At 42.8% G+C, this 13,918-nt stretch overlaps 3 protein-coding genes across 6 annotated transcripts; 1 reads left to right on the top strand and 2 right to left on the bottom strand.

Moving 5' to 3' along the window:
• Positions 1-228: 228 nt before the first annotated feature.
• LOC108039076 (slit homolog 2 protein) lies at positions 229-5,056 on the top strand. 4 transcript variants are annotated; one of them, XR_001768983.2, is made up of 9 exons: positions 229-862; positions 1,045-1,620; positions 1,684-1,906; positions 1,967-2,103; positions 2,163-2,315; positions 2,373-2,553; positions 2,795-2,934; positions 3,005-3,524; positions 3,575-5,056. XR_001768983.2 is itself a non-coding variant. In XM_017116005.2 (9 exons), exons 2-8 carry the CDS (start codon positions 1,239-1,241, stop codon positions 3,283-3,285), a joined length of 1,497 nt encoding a protein of 498 aa, XP_016971494.1. In that variant the 5' UTR covers positions 229-862; positions 1,045-1,238; the 3' UTR covers positions 3,286-3,323; positions 3,575-5,056. The 4 variants fall into 4 exon arrangements, 3 of the variants coding, with proteins under 3 accessions (XP_016971494.1, XP_016971495.1, XP_016971493.1); XM_017116005.2 differs by having other exon boundaries at positions 3,005-3,323; XM_017116006.2 differs by having other exon boundaries at positions 3,005-3,183.
• On the bottom strand, positions 5,045-6,905 carry LOC108039078 (ornithine decarboxylase 2-like). The gene is made up of 6 exons (XM_017116007.1): positions 6,636-6,905; positions 6,064-6,221; positions 5,702-5,999; positions 5,399-5,647; positions 5,266-5,334; positions 5,045-5,216 (listed from the first exon to the last, which is right to left on the bottom strand). Exons 1-6 carry the CDS (start codon positions 6,903-6,905, stop codon positions 5,070-5,072), a joined length of 1,191 nt encoding a protein of 396 aa, XP_016971496.1. The 3' UTR covers positions 5,045-5,069.
• Positions 6,906-9,905: 3,000 nt separating this feature from the next.
• LOC108039055 (ornithine decarboxylase 2) lies at positions 9,906-13,467 on the bottom strand. The gene is made up of 6 exons (XM_017115961.2): positions 13,177-13,467; positions 12,147-12,304; positions 11,785-12,082; positions 11,479-11,727; positions 10,283-10,351; positions 9,906-10,218 (listed from the first exon to the last, which is right to left on the bottom strand). Exons 1-6 carry the CDS (start codon positions 13,453-13,455, stop codon positions 10,078-10,080), a joined length of 1,194 nt encoding a protein of 397 aa, XP_016971450.1. The 5' UTR covers positions 13,456-13,467; the 3' UTR covers positions 9,906-10,077.
• Between the last annotated feature and the right edge of the window lie 451 nt (positions 13,468-13,918).

Genomic DNA, 13,918 nt, shown 5'->3' on the forward strand with positions numbered 1-13,918 from the left:
GTAACATTTATTCATTTAATATTAATTTATTGGTGATCAGGGTGATCTTATTTTATAGCATTTCCTGACGACTGATAACTTATCTGATAACCTTAGATGGAAAGGAGCAACTAACGATTGTTTTGAGCGCTCGCTGCAGCTTTCGCAGAGCTTCGAAAAGCTTAAGCCACCCCGAGAGTCAACTGAAGTGCTATATTCAATTTCACGCCGAGTGCCCTCAGTCCGCAATCGTCGGTTTTGCCAACCAAACGTGCTTCATTTTCCATCAACTGACGCTTCGCACCGTTTTCAACATTTTCCGATTCTGGATTCTGGATTCAGGATTCGGGGGGCTTGCCAGTGGGATTCCGCAGAGAATGCAACGGGATTGATTTACCTATCAGAGGGCTAAGAAGAGCCTGGCACAGCGACAGTACCACTAGACGGATCCTGGCTCGCCTTTTTTGTGGATGCAACGGAATTCAGTGGAAAGGCACTGGGTTAAAGTGGAAGTGCCAGCACATCGATACTGGGAAGCGACCCAAGGAGCAGGACTGTTGAATAAGTTGGAGGCGAAGCAACAACCACAAATACAAACAAACGGGGCCCATTCAACAACCTCTCGACGTCGCCGTATCGATTTTCCGTTACATCGTTATACACACACACTAACCCAGTTGGCCCACAGCCATTACGCATACGCCCCATAGCCACCCCCAAAGAGAGAGCGTGTGCGGCTGTTCGACTCCAGCTGCCAGCTGCCCCACAAAACCAACACCAAAACGAAAACTGAGAGAGGCAGGCTTGGATTTGTTGCATCCCGAAGGCACTGGAGGCATGTTTCATTTGGCACTCGCCAGCCGCGGACGGACAAACCATTTAGGTGAGCGAGCCGGAGACTCAAGAGGAGCAGCAGTAGCAGCAGTAGAAGCAACCGTAGCCGGACGGACAGCTCAATTGCGGGCAATTTATATTTAATCCGCGGGCTGGCACACACAACCCAAATAAAATCGCGCATTGTGCGCCCAATTGAAACCCCCTAACCACTCCTCCTTTCGCACACAGGGCTACGGCAATAGCAAAAGCCATTGTAGATAGCATTCATCAGCACCAGAGATCGCAACCCGAGCTACACTCTTTGCAAATAGCGCGGAACACCCCGCACTCCACTCCACTCCAGTCCACTCCACTCCACGCCACTCGACTCGACTCCACAGCCCCAAAGGGAATCGCAATCCACCAGCAGCAAGGTGTTCAGCATGGCGCGAGTTCATCTGGAATTGGGACACACGGCGGCGGTGGTGCTGCTGCTGCAGGTGCTGACGATGATGATGGGCCAGGCACTGGGCCAGGGGCCACCGCAGACCCAGGTGTGCCCGGAGCAGAGCGAGATCGCACCCTGCATCTGCACCGTGAAGAAGAACGGGCTGGACATCCTGTGCGAGACCACCGATCTGGCGCACATCACCAAGTCGATGGGCACGCTGAAGGGCAAGAGCCCGATCATCTTCTACCTGAAGCTGCGCCACAACAACCTGCCCAAGCTGCAGGGCTTCGTCTTTCTGGCCCTGGACATCCGCCACCTGACCATTCACAACAGCAGCCTGGCGGCCATCGAGGAGAACGCGCTCAGTTCACTGGGTAACTAGATGCCCTCCAGTTTGAGTTCGGTTGTCTAACAGCTCTTATATCCATTTCCCTTAGGCACTGGACTCACCCAGCTGGATGTGTCCCTCAACCAAATGAAGATAGTGCCCTCGCAGGCACTGCAGCACCTGGTCCACCTGTTGATCCTCAATCTGAACCACAACAAAATCACCGTGATCCACAACAATGCCTTCGAGGGCCTGGATACCCTGGAGATTCTGACGCTCTACGAGAACAAGATCACACAGATCGACCCCGAGGCTTTCCGAGGACTCGAGGAGTATGCCCCAGAATCCATCAATTGACAACCCCTGTTTTAAACAAACACCTCCAATTTCAGCAAACTCAAGCGTCTAAATCTGGGCGGCAACGATCTGACCAGTGTCCCACAGAAAGCTCTTTCCATTCTGCCCACTCTGAAGAAACTGGAGATCCAGGAGAACAAGATTCGCACTATCAGCGAAGGCGATTTCGAAGGTGATTATTGAAAAGTCCCACAGAGTTGGCCATCTATCCACTGTTTTGATTTTCGGCAGGCTTGCAGAGCTTGGACTCGTTGATATTGGCCCACAACATGATCACCACCGTGCCTGCCAACGTCTTTTCCCACCTCATCCAGCTGAACTCCTTGGAGCTGGAGGGCAATAAGATCAGTTCGATTGACAAGGATGCCTTCAAGGGCCTGGAGGGTGGGTTGTCCGCCCGCTCTTTCTGGTATATATTTAATTAACCCTCTGGCTCCACAGAGAACCTGCAATATCTGCGCCTGGGCGACAACCAAGTCCATACGATTCCCAGCGAGGCACTGCGTCCATTGCATCGCCTGCGCCACTTGGACTTGCGCAATAACAACATCAATGTCCTGGCCGAAGATGCCTTCACTGGATTCGGAGATTCCCTTACTTTTATCAACCTGCAAAAGAATGAGTAAGATTTTACATTAACTAACTATTTATTTGCTTAATGAAAATATTAATACCGAAATAGATAAGTTAAAGAACTCTTTTAAAAAGATGATTTGGAACAAATTAGTTATTTTCCTTTCAAAAAATTGTTTTCAAGAGTCTTCAGTTTCCTGTGATTTTATTATTATTATTTACCATTATGTTTCCCTTACATGATATAAAATATTTATTCATACTTCATTATTCTGTTTCGCATTGTTTAGCATCAAGGTTCTCCCTAGCCTGCTGTTCGAGAATCTCAACTCGCTGGAGACGCTGAACCTGCAGAACAACAAGCTGCAGCGCATTCCGCAGGACATAATGGAGCCGGTCATCGACACCCTCCGCATCATCGATATCACCGGCAAGTCATGGGCACTCGAAGCCAGTCAAAAGCTATACCCAACTAAACCAAACCGAACTCCCCACTGCAGATAACCCGCTGAACTGCTCCTGCGAGCTGACCTGGTTCCCCAAGCTGCTCGAGGACCTGAAGAACAAGGACGACGAAATGTCGCAGAAGAAGAAGCCGCTGTGCCACATGTCGCTGGACAACCGCGAGTACTTCGTGCAGGCCATGCCCACCGAGAAGATGCACTGCGCCGGCCTCAATGTGAGTCCCTCGCCCACCAGCGGCGGTCTGATGCGGATCCTGCAAGTGAACATCCTGGCCCAGATTGCCGTGTGTAGCGTGGCCTTTCTGACTAGCGTCTAAAGCCGCATCTGTCCAGCTAGACGCGATGTTCTATGTGGGTCAGTTTCAGCTTCAGTTTCAGTTCCACCCCCCAGACCCAGCCCCAGCCCCAGACTCGGATCAGTGATCAGTGATAGAAAGTAGTGCGGTCGACCCGCTCCCCACCAGTTTCATTCGGTTCGATTCGGCTTACAATAACATAAAGTCCCCAAAGAAGCGAAAGCAAAAACTAAGCACAGACCCAAAATCACAGACCTTTCGTACGTCTACAAACCATTTCTGTGTTGTTGTATTGTATGTTTTCTTATAGATTATAGAGAATCCGTGAATTATGCAACTCTGCCAATAATTAGACTCAGAAAGCACGCTTTTTGAACCAACCAATCAACCAGCCAGCCGGCCGGCCAGTCCACCTTGTTGAATTGACGCACCTGCAGCGGCAACACCATCCAACATCATCCAATCCACTCCACTCCAGTCCACCCCGACTTGCACAGTAGCTCGACTCGAAGGGGCATGCTGATTGAGATGGGTCAGCAGGAGGCGAGATATTTAATTGTTAACGGACATAGCTTAGATGTAAGGCACCTCGATTTAGGCACCAGTGCACCTGCAGAGGTAAACCAAAGCGAAACTCAGCATATCAGAATATTGTTACGTTTAAGCGAGGGATTTCGTTGTTAAACGCGTTAATCCGCACAATGTGTGTTGTGCAGGATAAGGATACCCATTTATTATGTGTAGTCTATCGTCGTCTTGTCGTCGGTGTTGTGAGATACAATCATTACTAACGCGTTTCGTAGCCCCTCACCCGTTTCCAGTCCTTCCTTCTGCACCCAACCAACCCCACAGAATCCAACCTAGTCGAATTCGAAAGTCGAGTATATGTATGTATGTACGTACCAGGTGTAATCCCATTCTAGTTCTAGTAACTACACCCATTTGTGGCTCCACTTTGGGTGCCAGAGGCAAGGCGAAACTGAGGGAAAGCACAAGAGAAAATAAGAAAATTCATTTGCATCAATCACCAAGAACTGATTATGGAATAAGTAGTTTGTACTCTTTATTTGCCAAGAGCAAGGGGCAAGTACTCCCAATCCCAATTACCCAATTACCTAAACCCCAACCTAATGAGAAACCCTCGTTGAAATCGAGAATGCATATCGTTATATTGTTATCATATCGTGACATATCAAGAGCTCCCAGTAGTAAAACACTCGGATGGCTCGACACTGCTAAGATAGTGACATTTTATAGAATTTACTTACATTTTTGAGGCATCTGACAAGTTTGATATTTATGCAAGAAGTGAATTAAGCAAATGTATATGCAGAGTGGAATTTTTGAAATTTTTTATACATATACTTTTATACACACATACATACGTACCTTTTCAATTATGTCTATGCAAACTAAGTTGTAATTCGATTAGCAATTAACACCGACACCCCGATCCGGCCGCACCCGCACCCGATCCCGATCCCGATCCCAATCCCGATCCCCTTACCACCGCCCACCCACCGGCGGCTTGGTCAGTAGCCACCCACTTGTGGGCGGTGGTGCGACGGGAGCGGCTGGGGTTGCGGTACCGGAAATATTTTCAAGAGAATGCGCCGCACCACCGATTCGGGTCAGTTTCCTTTGGCTAGAGGTATTCTTTTCAAAATATTGCTACCAATAAACCCCATCGAAAGCTGGGCTATCGCAATGCTCTCCATGTGAGCAACAGTTCCCCCACGGGAACACTCTGAGAATCTAACTAATAAAGAATCCATGTTGGTTACAAATGCAAGCAAGTGTTTCCTTTATAATGACTTTGCTCGAAAGAACCGGGTCTCAGGCACATCGAATCCATTGAAGGGCTTGGCCAGGGGCTTTGTGTAGGCTCCCACGTTGCGAAACCCTATGAGGTCGCCTCGGTTCAAGTTGGGCAGGAACAGCTCTTCCGAAATCTAAAGGGAAACATTAACTGATGTTGGTTGGATCAAATGACAAGCTAACCCTATCCTGGCCATCGCAACTGGGTCCCCAAATCACAGACTTGAACTTCGGCAAGGGTTCGTCTTCATCCTGGATAATTCATTAAATTTCTTCAGAGCTTAAATCTTTTTTGGGGACTAGTTCTTAATCTTACCAGGTAAGTTTCAGGGGTCACCACTACAGGAAAGTAGAAAGTGCTTGCGAGGAATCCATAGATGCCATCATTAATGTAGTACATCAATGTGTCAATCCTCCCAGCTTTGTTGCGAATCTCCCTTTTTGCATGGATTTTACAGACCAATGTGCAAGCGGCTGCCATAAAAAAACGGCCTGGTTCCGAAATTATTCGGATACGCTCATCGGGGAAACGGAGCTCCACCGCAGTGTTGACATTCTCGGCTATCTGTAAGGGAGTTTTTTCATTGCCATAAGATCAGAGTGGTTTCTAAAATCCCACCTTCTCGAACATCGCATCATCGTTTCCGGGGAAGCCGCCGCCAATATCCAACAAGTCCATGTCATGTCCAATCAGTTCTCCGACCTTGAAGATGTTCTCGGCCTTCTCGAGGGCCCGATCGTAGGCCTCATGCTCGCTGCATCCGGAACCCACGTGGAAACTGGTGCCGGTCACCTTCAGATCCAAGGCCTTGGCCAGGAGCATTAGAGCAGGGGCATCCGCCTCCGCGTCGCATCCGTATTTGTCGCCCAAAGGACAAAGCGCCTTCTTGGCCTCGCTCTTGAATCTCAATATTAGGCTGGCATCGAGGAACACATTCATACATCTTCATACACTGAAAGCTTAGATTAGGTGAAACTCACTTGGAGCTGGGATAGTGCTTGAGCAGTTTGTAGACCTCGTACTCATTGTCCACTGTGCCATTGACCACCTTCTGCTCCTTTGCGAACTTCAAGTGGCTGACAGGACGACAAGGATGTGCAAAGATAATACGCTCAGGAGAAACGCCGAATCCAAGCACCTGAAAAAGCACAGGAGTTTTAAATATTATTTTTTGTTAATTATGTAATGATTATAGTGTGCGCTCATGTTTGAAAAACAATCGCGGATATTTATGTGCTTATCTATACCATGGAAATTAAGTTATTATTGTCATTATTAAATAAATTATCTGCCCGCTGGTATGAACGTAGAGCTCATGTAAGCGATTTGATTTCATATATAGATTTTGAAATTAGCATTAAAGTTATTCCTAGTCAGCGCAAGTTTATTTACAAATTTGGCCGCACCCACTTTACCGCCAGTTTTAGGGCAGAATACGTTTTAAACGGGTATCTTATAATAGAGCACTCGACTACAGCATTTTCCCTTGTTCTTTATACCTTTATCTCTTTAAGTTACATTTAAAAGATAACCAAATTACAAAAAAACCCACCATTTTAAGTTCGTTTTTGGAGGCGCAATCGAACCCAGTTCCAAGATCTGCCATAAACTTGACCACCACCGGATCGTCATTGCACTTGACGGCGTAATGGGGTTTGATCCTGGGCAGCAGCTTGTGCCAGAGGCGTAGTTTTCGCTCCAAACTGGACAGATCACATATGTTGAGGGCCCGGTCCAAACTCTGCAAGTCGGACTGCTCGATCACCCGGCGGATGTCGAGCTCGTGCTCGTAGTACTGGATTTGTGGGACACCGTTTGCCATATCGCTCAGTTCGCAACTGACCGATCGGTGATGATCTTGTCCCATAAAATCCTACATATATTTCTAATCACTCAATTTTTCAATACTTATTTGTCAAACTAAATGATTCATACTGATATGTAAAAAAAGTATTTTAGCACTAGCTTACAAAATTAAATCTAATTTACACAAAGAAACGAAAGTTTGTTTATTCAAGAGCACCGAACCGAAATTAATCTTATCGCATCTTTTTAAAAAAAGAAACTTTAACAAAGCCTGCAAGATATTAATGTCAGGCTCTGAAAATCCGGTAATATAAGAAAAGGGCACTTAATCTTTTAAAAGCTGTTAACAGCCTTAAGATCATCATTTTCCTAAACTAAACAATTTCATTGATTTACAGGGTCGCGCCCTGAGTTGATATAAGCATGTCCGTCTGTCTGTTTCTACGCAAACTAGTCTCTCAGTTTTAAAAATATAAAATTGAATCTTTGCACACACCCTTCTTTCCTTTGCACGCAGTATATATGTCGGAACGGCCGGGATCGGCCGACTATATCCTATAGCTGCCATATAACTGATTGATCGGAAATGCAATAACTTTGATGTTTGTAAAGTTAGGAAGTTGGGATTTTCTATGGGATTTATTTTTGGCCAATCAATCCGACCTATTAAATTTCATAAGGATCGGCCGACTATATCCTATAGCTGCCATATAACTGATTGATCGGAAATGCCATAACTTTGGTGTTTGTTAAGTTAGAAAGTTGGGATTTTCTATGGGTTTTATATTTGGCCAATCAATCCGACCTACGAAATTTCATAAGGATCGGCCGACTATATCCTATAGCTGCCATATAACTGAACGATTGAAATGCCATAACTTTGGTGTTTGTAAAGTTAGAAAGTTAAGATTTTCTACAGGTTTTATATTTGGCCAATCAATCCGACCTACCAAATTTCATAAGGATCGGCCGACTATATCCTATAGCTGCCATATAACTGAACGATTCGAAATGCCATAACTTTGGTGTTTTTAAAGTTAGGAAGTTTGGATTTTTTATGAGTATTAAGAATGCATCATAGGAATAATTTTGGAGAATATAATTATAGAGTATTCTGCAAGGGTATATCAACTTCGGCTCCGCCCGAAGTTAGCTTTCCTTTCTTGTTTTTTAATCTTTTTGTAAGCTTGTGTAATTCGTGAGCAGCCTATTAAATGATTTACCTGAAATGATAATACAAATTTTTCACAAGGTGAGGGCAAATAAGCAGGCAAACAATAATATTTGGCATGGGAAATAATGTTGGTTACATTTGAATGAATCGACACTATGGTCGAGTGCCTAGGTTATCAAGATTCTTTATTCTGTTAGCCAATTTCAAAATAAATGTACCCTAACGAACGTTTTCAAAATTTCCCGGAAGATGACAGACCATTAGTAGTGTAAATTAGTCTTAGTAGTTGCAAAAATAACTAAACTATCGTCATTTCTGTTGTTTTTCCAATTAATGTGTTTTAAACGTCTGTATGTAAAACAAGAGAGAACGCTATAGTCGGGTGCCCCGACTATCAGATACCCGTTACTCAGGTAAAGGGAGTGCGAGGGAGATGGAGATAGAAACTTTGATCACGCATAACTTTTTAACGAATGGTCCGATTTGAAAAATTTCTTCAACATTTCGATAGGTATTGATAAACACAATAAAACTGCATTTTTACTTTTCCGAAATATTTAAAATTTTAAAATCGTATATAAGCGATTGTGGGCGTTAAAGGGGGCGTGGCACCTTTTTGAAACAAACTTGCGCTGCGTAGGAACTCCTAGAATCTGCATGCAAAATGCCAATCTTGTAGCTTTTATAGTTTCCGAGATCTCAGCGTTCATACGGACAGACAGACAGACGGACAGACGGACAGACGGACATGGCTATATCGACTCGGCTAGAATATATATACTTTATAGGGTCGGAAACGCTTCCTTCTAGCTGTTACATACTTTTGCACGAATACAATATACCCTTTTACTCTACGAGTAACGGGTATAAATACTTAAAAGACATACAGATACATATATGATTTGACTGACAATAAGTTTAATCTAAAAGATAGAACATTACCTTTTTAACCGATGGCTCCCAATATTCAGTTAAGGGTAATAGATAAGCATCCTATTGACTTATGGTCGCCACAAGAACATACACTCATACATCTTGTTCGAAAGAGTGCATAACACAAAAATGACACATTTTGATCTGAAACACAAATATGTGTTAGTGACAGGAACATTAAATAGTATACGAATCACAGGAATCTGCTTCCAAAGCAATAATATTTAATGTTTTAAACTGCAAGGAAGAGGTTAACTTAAACAAAATATGGAGAAAATGGATCAAAAACGGCATTACTTTAAGTGGAATTCTATCCACAGAAGAAATTCATCCCGACAGTCTATAAAACACAGGCGCATTGAAAATATAAAATCTAATACCAGTCTTCGTCAATTGGAGGCCCTCCCAAAAATCACTGGAATCCCTGAACTAATTGTATTAAAAATATAGATTAATTTTAATAAAAACAAAATTGATTAATTACACAGGCCAACAAAATTTTAGAAAATCCCGGACCCAAAAACTGGACCCACTTTTTCTTATGAAATTTTTTGCGCTGAATCCGGTGCCAAAATTTCACCAGCACCCACAGATTTTAAGATATTCTAACCTAAAAGTGTGAAAATGGACGTTTTTGGCATATTTCAACAAGCTATATATTCGATAATAAATTTCTCACCTTCTTGGAGGCTTTCCGTGCCTTTAGATCGTTATTTGCACAACATGAACCATTTGCAGATGAACAATATTTTAAGGGTAAACAGGTATTGTATAGGTTTAAACATTTACCTATTATTTGTCATTTAAATTATTATATTATCTCTTTTGGCTCTAAAGTATGTATTTTCGCACTGAAACACTCAAGCGCAACTGGATAAAATATATAGTCAAAAATAATTATTCTACATGTGTGCAACAAGTAAAACGTGGAAAAACACTAATTTATATTTATTTTCCAAATTAAATTTTAAATACAGCTTTTAAAAGTTGCATTTCGCTCTTTACTTGGAAACTTAATTAAATAATGGCCCCCATGGCCACTAGTTTAAGCAAGTGTTTTCTTTATCAAAATTTGGCTAAGTCACTTCGCCAGAAAGAACCGGGTCTCAGGTACGTCAAATCCATTGAAGGGACTGGCAATGGGCATTGTATAGGCTCCCATGTTGCGGAATCCTAAAAGATCGCCTCTGTTCAGGTTGGGCAGCAACCGTTCTTCCCCAATCTGAAGGGTAAGAAAAACATTAAATGATATTGATTGACTGGAGCAAGTGTAGTTGTTTACTTACCTTATCAAGGGCATCGCAGCTGGGCCCCCAAATTACAGACTTGAACTTTGGCAAGGTTTCCGCGCCATCCTAGAAAGTTCACACCAGATTTGTTCAAAATAAATTAAATTAAATGTAGAGAAACACATGAGAAACATATTTAATAAAACAAAATAGATTAATTCATAACCAAAAGTACTTGTCAAAAAAATGTAATTTATAAAATCCCCTGCAAAGATATCACAACATCAATCTGAGTTAATCAGCCGACAATATACAAACATCCAAAGCCAGCACTGAAGGGACACTGTGCGGAAAGCGGACGCTACCCAAAGCAAGCGAACAACCCTACAGCAATCGCTTATACCGTGGACACTTTGCATACTATATTCACACATATAAAGAAACGACTGGATTATAAGCCTGATACTGACAGTCGTACACACAGTTCTCGATGTTTATATACCCTTACAACTATTGCAAAAATAAAATATTCTCCAAAACGATTATATTTCTATTTTCAAAATCTTTTTTCGATCGTTTCTTTGGCAGCTATATGATATAGTCGTCCGATTTTTATAAAACTAAAATCGATTTCTAAAATCATTAAAAAATACTATATCTCGCAGCTTACGGGTATATGTTAATAAACAACGAAGTTTTAATTTTATTTTCTCTTCTTTCCGAATGTTTCTATGGGAGCTATAGAAAGACAGCTTTTGGGAAAGTTTCAAGCAGATAGCTTTAAAAATGAGGGAATAGTTTGCGTCGAAACAGACGGACGGACAGACGGACATGGCTGGATCGACTCTTCTGGTGATGCTGATCAAGCATATATTATATACTTTATAGGTTGGGAAACGTCTCCTTCAATTGTATAGAAAATAAAAATGTATTGTCTGACGGCAGTTCAAATTTAACTTGCGGTGCTTAGATTTCTGGACAGACGTTCAAACCCCTAGGTTACGCGGACAGCCGATAACCCAAACCTAGAATAGAAAGAAAACTCATTGGAAAGTTTAATGCAAATAGCTTAAAAACTGAAAGATTAGTTAGGACAGACGGACGAAATGACAGACAGGCATGGCTAGATCGACTCTTCTATATATATATGGTATATATATGTATATATATATTTATAGGGTCGGAGACGCCTCCTTCTCTGCAACGTTATCAAAAATGCGCTTAATTCACTAAAGATTAATTTCTTATCTTACCAGGTAAAGTTCAGGAGTCAGCACCTCAGGGTAGTAAAAACTGCCGGCGAAGGCTCCGAAGATGCCATCATTGAGGTAGTACATCAATGTGTCAAGCTTCCCGTCTTTGTTTCGGATTTCCCTTTTTGCATGGATTTTACAGACCAATGTGTAAGCAGCCTCCACAAAAAAACGGCCTGGTTCCGAAATTATTCGGATACGCTCATCGGGGAAACGGAGCTTCACCGCAGTGTTCACATTCTCGGCTATCTGCAATGGAGTTTTTATTTCATTGCCATAAGATCAGAGTGGTTTCTAAAATCCCACCTTCTCGAACATCGCATCATCGTTTCCGGGGAAGCCGCCGCCAATATCCAACAAGTCCATGTCATGTCCAATCAGTTCTCCGACCTTGAAGATGTTCTCGGCCTTCTCGAGGGCCCGATCGTAGGCCTCATGCTCGCTGCATCCGGAACCCACGTGGAAACTGGTGCCGGTCACCTTCAGATCCAAGGCCTTGGCCAGGAGCATTAGAGCAGGGGCATCCGCCTCCGCGTCGCATCCGTATTTGTCGCCCAAAGGACACAGCGCCTTCTTGGCCTCGCTCTTGAATCTCAATATTAGGCTGGCATCGAGGAACACATTCATACATCGTCATACACTGAAAGCTTAGATTAGGTGAAACTCACTTGGAGCTGGGATAGTGCTTGAGCAGTTTGTAGACCTCGTACTCATTGTCCACTGTGCCATTGACCACCTTCTGCTCCTTTGCGAACTTCAAGTGGCTGACAGGACGACAAGGATGTGCAAAGATAATACGCTCAGGAGAAACGCCGAATCCAAGCACCTGAAAAGTTAAAGTTAATTTATCTGCCCGCCAGTATGAACGTAGAGCTCATGTAAGAGATTTGATATCATGTAGAGATTTTGAAATTAGCATTATAGTTATTCCCAGTCAGTGCAAGTTTATTTACAAATTTGGCCGCTCCCACTTTACCGCCAGTTGTAGGGCATAATACGTTTTAAACGTATAATTATTTTGAAATGGGTTAGCTGAGTAACGGGTATCTTATAGTCGAGGCACTCCGCTACAGCTTTTTCCTTTGTTCTTTATACCTTTACCTCTTTAAGTTACATTTAAACAAGAAAGGAAAGCTAACTTCGGGCGGAGCCGAAGTTGATATACCCTTGGAGAATATTATGTAAATTATATTCTCCAAAATTATTCATATGATGCATTCTTAATACTCAAAAAAAATCCCAACTTCCTAACTTTAAAAACACCAAAGTTATGGCATTTTCTATCGTTCAGTTATATGGCAGGAGATAGTCGGCCGATCCTTATAAAATTTGGTAGGTGGGATTGATTGGACAAAAGTAACACCCATAGAAAATCGCAACTTTCTGACTTTACAAACACCAAGGTTATGGCATTTCCGATCGTTCAGTTATATATCCGACTTATATACTGCGTGCAAAGGAATGAAGGGTGTGTGCAAAGTTTCAATTCGATATCTTTAAAACTGAGAGACTAGTTCGCGTAGAAACAGGCAGACGGTCAGACGGACATGCTCATATCAACTCAGGAGGTGATCCTGATCAAGAATATATATACTTTATAGGGTCGGAGGTGTCTCCTTCACTGCGTTACACACTTTTGACGAAATTATAATACCCTCTGCAAGGGTATAAAAAGGTCAAAATTGAAAAAAAACCCACCAGTTTGAGTTCGTTTTTGGAGGCGCAATCGAACCCAGTTCCAAGATCCGCCATAAACTTCACTACCACCGGATCGTCATTGCACTTGACGGCGTAATGGGGTTTGATCCTGGGAAGCAGGTTGTGCCAGAGGCGTAGTTTTCGCTCCAAACTGGACAGATCACATATGTTGAGGGCCCGGTCCAAACTCTGCAAGTCAGACTGCTCGATCACCCGGCGGATGTTCAGCTCGTTCTCGTAGAACTGAAATTTGGGAACACCGCTCGCCATCTCGCACATTTCGGAACTGATCGCTCTGAGATGCAGAGATCTTTCACCATCTTTGATGGTGTGTACAAAAAAATTTCATCAAGCAAAGATAGGAGCGCTTTTAATTATGTGTCTAAAGAGAGAGAGAGAATATTTATAAAACTGTCCCTGTATTGTTATCAAGCGTTTATTGTGGAGACAGCAAACCAAAATATGCTAACGAATATTTCAACTTATTTTTTTCTGAACTTCGTTCTCTTATTTCGGGTGGTTTTTTGTATAGAACAAATCATTTTGAAATAAAGGTAAGAGCCTTTATTTGCGACCCGCCTAAAAGAACTTTAATAAATTGGAAGCTGAAAATACAAAGATAGGAGGTAGAAATGTTAAACTAAAGCATTTCGAAAACTGAAATGAATTAAATGGAACGAGGACGGAAGCTCACTTCGGCAAGCCGAAGTTTTAATAGCCTTGAAGACTTTGCCAAAATTGC

The sequence above is a fragment of the Drosophila rhopaloa genome, unplaced genomic scaffold (genome assembly GCF_018152115.1).
Source record: "Drosophila rhopaloa isolate 14029-0021.01 unplaced genomic scaffold, ASM1815211v1 contig_69, whole genome shotgun sequence".
NCBI classification, from domain to species: domain Eukaryota; kingdom Metazoa; phylum Arthropoda; class Insecta; order Diptera; family Drosophilidae; genus Drosophila; species Drosophila rhopaloa.

Coding starts and splice junctions, on each gene's coding strand:
- LOC108039078 (XM_017116007.1), bottom strand. CDS start 6,905: ATGGCAAACGGTGTCCCACAAATCCAGTACTACGAGCACGAGCTCGAC. Junction 6,222..6,635: donor CCAAAAACGAACTTAAAATG/GTGGGTTTTTTT, acceptor GTGCTTTTTCAG/GTGCTTGGATTCGGCGTTTC. Junction 5,648..5,701: donor ATGATGCGATGTTCGAGAAG/GTGGGATTTTAG, acceptor ACTCCCTTACAG/ATAGCCGAGAATGTCAACAC.
- LOC108039055 (XM_017115961.2), bottom strand. CDS start 13,455: ATGTGCGAGATGGCGAGCGGTGTTCCCAAATTTCAGTTCTACGAGAAC. Junction 12,083..12,146: donor AAGCACTATCCCAGCTCCAA/GTGAGTTTCACC, acceptor CCTCGATGCCAG/CCTAATATTGAGATTCAAGA. Junction 11,728..11,784: donor ATGATGCGATGTTCGAGAAG/GTGGGATTTTAG, acceptor ACTCCATTGCAG/ATAGCCGAGAATGTGAACAC.
- LOC108039076 (XM_017116004.2), top strand. CDS start 1,239: ATGGCGCGAGTTCATCTGGAATTGGGACACACGGCGGCGGTGGTGCTG. Junction 1,907..1,966: donor GCTTTCCGAGGACTCGAGGA/GTATGCCCCAGA, acceptor CTCCAATTTCAG/CAAACTCAAGCGTCTAAATC. Junction 2,316..2,372: donor TGCCTTCAAGGGCCTGGAGG/GTGGGTTGTCCG, acceptor CTGGCTCCACAG/AGAACCTGCAATATCTGCGC.